Below are 6,291 nucleotides of genomic sequence, written 5' to 3'. Positions count from 1 at the left end.
TTTTTTTTTTTTTTTTTTTTTTTTTTTTTTTTACAAAAGTCCCAAGCAGGAACCTTTGTATTCACTTGTTTCAGGAGCGCCCATAAATCTGACGTACAACATCGGCCATCTGATGGAGCTGTGGATGTTTTCAGGTCAGAGACCAGAAACCGGCCGGGATTCTGGACAGGATCCGGATTCAAAACTCATTCAGGACACGGTGTTGTCATGATAACGCAAGACTGCCGACTCATTGTTTTTGGGAACCTTCCTCTTCCTCAGTACCAGCCCAACTCAGCGAGTCATCGACCGGATTCCACCACACACACACACACACACACACACACACACACACTGCAGCATATGAAGCAACACACTCTGGGCAAAGATCCAGGAGAAGAAAAGCTTCTTCTAGAGTTTTACTCACATTTTACCTTCATTTTTATCTAAATCTTTCATCTGATTTTGGGTCAATTTAATTTTATCTCATTTATTTTCTGACTTTTTTAAATTCTGGTTTCTGTCTAGATTTTATTCTGATTCTATTTTGATTTTATTTAAATTTTTAAACTATGTGATTATTATGCATTCAGATTTGATCTTGTTTAACATTAAATTTATTCTCATTTTTGTTTTTATTTTTCAGGCCAGAATTTCCTGGGTTTTTTATCCTAATTTTAAACAGAGCAGGTTGAGAGGTCAGAGGTCAGAGGTGGAGCTCCATGTCTGACGCTATAGGCCCAGCTAGCATCCTAAAGGTCAAAGGTCAGCTATTGTCTGTGTGTGGTTCTGGTTCTGTTGGGTCAAAGTACCGCTGTGGTTTCTGGCGTCAGCTCCTCAGCGAGTCGCCTGCAGGCTTGCAAGGCATGCTGGGAAAGCCCCGCCCCCAGCAGTGCCAGCAGGAACTCTGGGAAACTTTGTCCCGACGGACTGAAGCTGCTGCAAAGGGAACCCCTCTGGGTCCAGACGGGTCAGCTACCTGCAGAACCGGCCCGGCTGCAGCGCCGCCAGAGTTTAGCTCCTCCCCCAGATGTTTGACAAGTTCTAACAGGCCAGAACCAGAACTTTAACCGGGTCGAACAAAAACACAACAACTGAGACAAAAACAGAGCAGAGAGGAAACCTGAGAGGAGAAAAAACACCAGAAACCAGGACGGTTCTGATCCAAACGGGTTCTGATCCAAACTGCTGGAGGAGACTGAAGCCACAAACAGGAAGAGAGCAGCAGCCTTCTGGGCTCAGATAAGGTCAGAAAATAACGGGCTAAAAATAAAACGCAGCGCCGAGCCTCGGTCTCCACGGAAACACACAGAAAACACGCTGAGCAGAAACACACACACAACCAGAACCTCCAGAACCTTGACCCGCTTAGAAGAACCCGTCAGACTGAAGAACATGTACATCTGATTGAAGATTGGAAGAGTTTCCTGAGGTTTTCTCTTCATCTGCTGCAACTTTTTTACCCGGAAGATAAAAATGTTCATCATGAAGGTTTAAATAAGAAAAGATTCAAATCACAAGCATTTGGTTGGAGCTGCAGATTGTAGCTTCCATAAAAACCGTTTCAGATAATTTATGAAAATCTATGAAAATGTTGATCTCCTCCCTGATCAATTATTTCTGTCTGAAGATATCAACCAAAACCAGAACCATCAGAACCCGTCCCAATGGACCCAGCCGGCTGCAGGGGAACATGCGGTCCAGGCCGCTCTGCAGACGTCGGCTTGTGTCCTCAGGTTTCCATGGAAACAGAGGTTTGGTTTAGCCGTCTCAGAGGCTCCAGAACCAGGCGACCTAACAGAACCGGCTGAGTCAGAGGAAACTCTGTCTGTCTTTCCTGTGAGTCAGCAGACGGAAACATTTACCCAGGATGAGGTGAACGCGCACGGAGAGCTGCGTCCTCAGGACCAGGATCGGCTTCCTGCCCTTTCTGCGGAGACAGAGACACGGTCAGAACCCGGTGCCGGTTCTGGTACCACAGCAGCCAGGGTCGGGGGTCGGGGCTCAGACTCACGCCAGGTCCTGGTAGAAAGCGTCCAGCTCGTCCCGCTGCTCCGCCAGAGACGAGTCCAGGTCCAGGTACGTCCCGCTGGGAGACACCTGCAGGGCGCAGTCCTCCAGCTGCAACACAACCGGATCTGTTAGCCACAGGCCCGCTAGCTGGATGTTAGCCACAGGCCCGCTAGCTGGACGTTAGCCACAGGCCCGCTAGCTGGATGTTAGCCACATCCTAACATTCAAACTTTAACCGAGTTATTTAATCTGGAATAAAAACATTAAGTAAATAAACTGTGGATTATTTGTATTAAAAAATATAAATATAGAGACTCAAGCTGGGAAATATTAATTCATTTATTTATAGGGGTTTATTTTGCAGCAGCGACGTCAGAACCAGAAAGAGTGTGTGCGTGTGTGTGCGCGCGCTGTAAACAGATCCAGCAGCAGCTGCTGCCACAACAAACAGAACCAACTCAACCGGACCCAGAAGGATCAGGAACACAGAAGATCACGACCCAAACTACATCAGAACTAGAACCTCCTGATCCAGAACCATTTCTCTAGCGAAATCCAATCTGGTCCAGTAATCATCTCCAGTCCTCCTGGTTCCAATCGGACTTTGGCCAGTCAAGCAGCACCGTCAGAGGTTCTGGACCAGTAGAACCAGTGGAACCACATTCTGCCTGCTATTTCTGGATTGGAACTGAGGAAGAGGATGATGATGAAGCTCAGCTCCACATTTTAAAGCGATGCAGTAACTTCAGCATGTTGGTTCTGGTTCTGGTCTGGTTCATCAGAGTGAGCTCACTGCCCAGCTTTAGAAACTGATTCTCAGGTTTCATGAAGTTTGGAAATGTTCAGTGGCCTGGTTCGGCCCAAATCTATTGGACCCAGTTTGATCCCAGTGTTCTGACCATCAGTGCTACCTCATCAGATTTTCCTACCGTAGCACGGATAGATAGCTAGGTCTATCTGTCTGTGCTACGCGTCCAAAACTGCTACCGTCATGTTTACAAACAGAAACTACAGCAGGTTGTTCATGTTAAATACATTGAATAACATTATTTGAGTGACGGGACTGAAGTGGAAGCTTAGGAGTTAAGCTTAGCTTAGCATTGGAACAATTTATATACATGATGAAACCAGAAGAAGATCACTTCCTTCATCAGAATATCCTACCCGTTTAAAATGAAAAGCTATAGATGTATGCACTAATCCTTTTACTAGAATATCCTACCTGTTAAAATATTTTAAATACATTGGTGTTTTTAAGAATAAAACAGTATCAGAAACTGGTTTTTATTGGAATTAAAGACAAATACAAATCACTGCAACTCTTTTTTGTGCATTAATACGTTGTCTGACAGACTTTATTAATGTGTCCACCGAACTGCGCAGGTCACTGAAATGATGGGATATGATTCATATACACTAATATTACACAGCTGTTACACATCTCACATAGTATCCTACCAACATCTATTTAGCAAGGTTTAGTAATAAAGAGTGTTATTAAACTAAAATATTTTAAAGTATAGGGACAAAACAGCCACAAAACAACATATTTTGTCCTGATTAACCGCCAGACAATAACTTGCTTAATGACATTGTAAGACGGCAAACTAAAGCCATAAATATATTTACAAGCTGCTGTCATGTAAACTACAAACATGAAGCAATACAGCAGCTTAAGGAAAGCCAGGAATAAAATAAATTAAATAAAGCTTACCGTTATCTGCAATGAAATAAAACACATGAAACGAAACTTCCACAGGTAGGATGTATTTATAGAAAATCTGCTGAGTCAGCAGAATGTGATGTAGCGTCGATGTGGCATCATCACAAGGTAGTACAGATTTATGGGTAGCACAGATAAACAGAACACCGGCCCATAATAATCAGCTCTGTCGTCCAGTTTGTGGTTCTGAAAGCATCTGAACTGAACCAGAACCAGAACTGGTCCAGTAAACTCGTAGCATCAGATTGTAACCATGCTAACAACAATCACACTTCTTTTTACAGTTTTAGAAAGTGAACTGTAGGTGTTGAAACCGACAAACCAAATTTTAAATCTGCAGACCTGAAGGCTCTGAAGCTGTAGACCTGAGGAAGAGGATGATGATGAAGCTCAGCTCCACATTTTAAAGCGTGGCCATGACAGTGGGCGTGGCCATGGTGGTGGGCGTGGCTCGTTTTGTTTTTAATATGATCAGAAATTATTATGAAACAGAGCGAAGAGGTACATCTGGAATTTGAACATATAGAGACTTATTGCAGGTTATTGATAAATATTTAATTTATCAGAGCCTCAGGCGCCCAGGCGTAGCGCCACCTGTGGTCTCATCGAGGAGGAGCTTCAGACAGTCAGACGCGGACCAGAAGTCTGGTCGGGTCCAGGTTCTGATCAGAACCACCAGGTCGACCCGTCCAGCAGAGGAGAAAGGCGGATTGCTTCTTTAATCCTTTGAACAGGAAGGAAACGCCGCAGTTAGCTTATCGGCTGCCCCGCCCACTTCCTGCTGGGGGGCGAGGAAGAGGATGAAGACCTCACATACTCCCAGGCTGCAGGACCGGCCCCAAGGCATGATGGGAACAAGCAGAGGTCTGAACATTCCTGCAGGCCTCAAACGCCTCGCAGCAGACTGGACTCAGAGAACCAACAGGGGTCGACTCGTCATCGTTACTAAAGATCAACAACCTGAAGTTTAACGATGCCTTTACAGCCCGTAAGAAAATAGGAGTTTTCGGTTCTAATGCATTTTATGATCGTAAAAAAAAAAAATCTGGAAAATTTTCTGATAATTTCAAATTTAAATAATAATAATAATAAGCTCTTACTGTGATAAACAGAAACTTGTTTTCTTTTAAGTATTTTGGCAGTTAAAGGGTTCAGAGGTTAAAGGTGACTCAGTTCCTGGTCTGGGGACCGACAGGTTCTGGTTCTGGTGGGTTCAGGTCAGACAGGTCCGTCTGTCTCTGTCTGAGGACTCTGACCTTTGACCTCTGGCTCCACACTGAGTTGCCTTTGAATTTTTTCGCAGCACTTCGCTCACTTCCTGTTTGGCAAAATGGAAAAATCTGCCAGGAACACAAGGACTGGGAGAGAGACTGGGAGGACTTGGAGGTTTTGTCCTTAGACTCTGCAGGACGGATTTCGGCGCTGAAAGCTGCAGTCTAAGGACCAATCAGCTGCATCTCCCTGAAGCCCCGCCCCCTGCTCTACCTGCCCAGGTGGAGGCCAGCCTGCTGGAAGCCCCGCCCCCTTCACTACTCCTGGTTGCTCAACAGGTGAGCAGAAACTTTGACCCAGATCAGAACAGAGAACCTCTGAAAGCCCAACACAGACACATCAGAACCTCCAGAACCAGGAGAAGATCCAGCAGAACCTCCTCAGAACCGGATCCATCTTGGCAGAACCGGTTCTGGTCCATTCTGGTTTCCAGCTCCGGTTCAGATTGTTATGGTTCTGCTCTCCAAACGTCCCACCACAGTCTTCCAGGACTTTGACTAGGCCGTTGTGTGTGCTGTGGTCCGACTGCTGTGTTTGGATCCCGGTTCTGACCCGGCCGTTGTGTGTGCTGTGGTCCGACTGCTGTGTTTGGATCCCGGTTCTGACCCGGTTTGGACCGGGGCTCAGCTGCTGAAGAGGTTCAGATTTATCTGACGTGTTTCCGGTCAGTAAAGAGGCGGGACTTCCTGCTCCTCCGGACTCACCTGTTCAGGTTAACCTTTAAATGGACCGGACTCGTTTTGTGTAATTATTCATCATGACGTCACCCTGGCTAAGTGAAACCTCACCCTGGGAGCCTTTCCTCCCTCCATGCGCCTCACCTGACAGATTCTGGCACTAAGCTCACTCTGAGCCCGGTTCCGGCCCGGTTCGGAGTGTGACCCACCTTCAGCGGCGCCCCGAGTAGCTTGTGGATCCCGGAGATCTGCTCGCTCAGCGGCTGGTCCTCCTCCAGGGAGACAGTCGGAGGTCTCCGCGGTTCGGGAAAGTTCGTGCAGATGAACGGGTCCGAGTCCTCCAGGTACTGGACCCGGCAGGTGACGGAAGCCATGGCCGAGAGTCAGCGACCAGACTGCGGCTGGACTGCTGAGGGAGAGTCGGTGCGGCTCGCTGTGCCGCGGAGGAATGTTTAAATGAAGCTGAGCGCAGGAGGACCTGGCTGCACAAAGGGGCGGGGCCTAGGGCTGACGTCAGGCCCATATTTGGAACTGGCATGTTACCAGCCATAACCAGAGACTACATCCGATTTAGCCTTTCAGAATAAAGCTCATCCGATCAGACAACAGGTGGTCTGACCACGCTGA

The 6,291-nt window shown here is 46.9% G+C and overlaps 1 protein-coding gene across 1 annotated transcript in view; it reads right to left on the bottom strand.

Moving 5' to 3' along the window:
* The window catches only part of fhod1 (formin homology 2 domain containing 1), a 31,440-nt gene extending 25,170 nt beyond the window's left edge, over positions 1-6,270 (bottom strand). The window contains exons 1-3 of the mRNA XM_016667326.1: positions 5,874-6,270; positions 1,994-2,100; positions 1,845-1,909 (exon numbers count right to left, since the gene is read on the bottom strand). Coding sequence (XP_016522812.1) covers positions 1,845-1,909; positions 1,994-2,100; positions 5,874-6,038 — 337 coding nt within the window. The 5' untranslated portion in view covers positions 6,039-6,270. The remainder of the gene's footprint in view (positions 1-1,844; positions 1,910-1,993; positions 2,101-5,873) is intronic.
* Positions 6,271-6,291: the final 21 nt, after the last annotated feature.

The sequence above is a fragment of the Poecilia formosa genome, unplaced genomic scaffold (genome assembly GCF_000485575.1).
Source record: "Poecilia formosa unplaced genomic scaffold, Poecilia_formosa-5.1.2 Scaffold1000, whole genome shotgun sequence".
Taxonomy (NCBI): domain Eukaryota; kingdom Metazoa; phylum Chordata; class Actinopteri; order Cyprinodontiformes; family Poeciliidae; genus Poecilia; species Poecilia formosa.
This window is presented reverse-complemented; position numbering and strand designations above follow the sequence as displayed.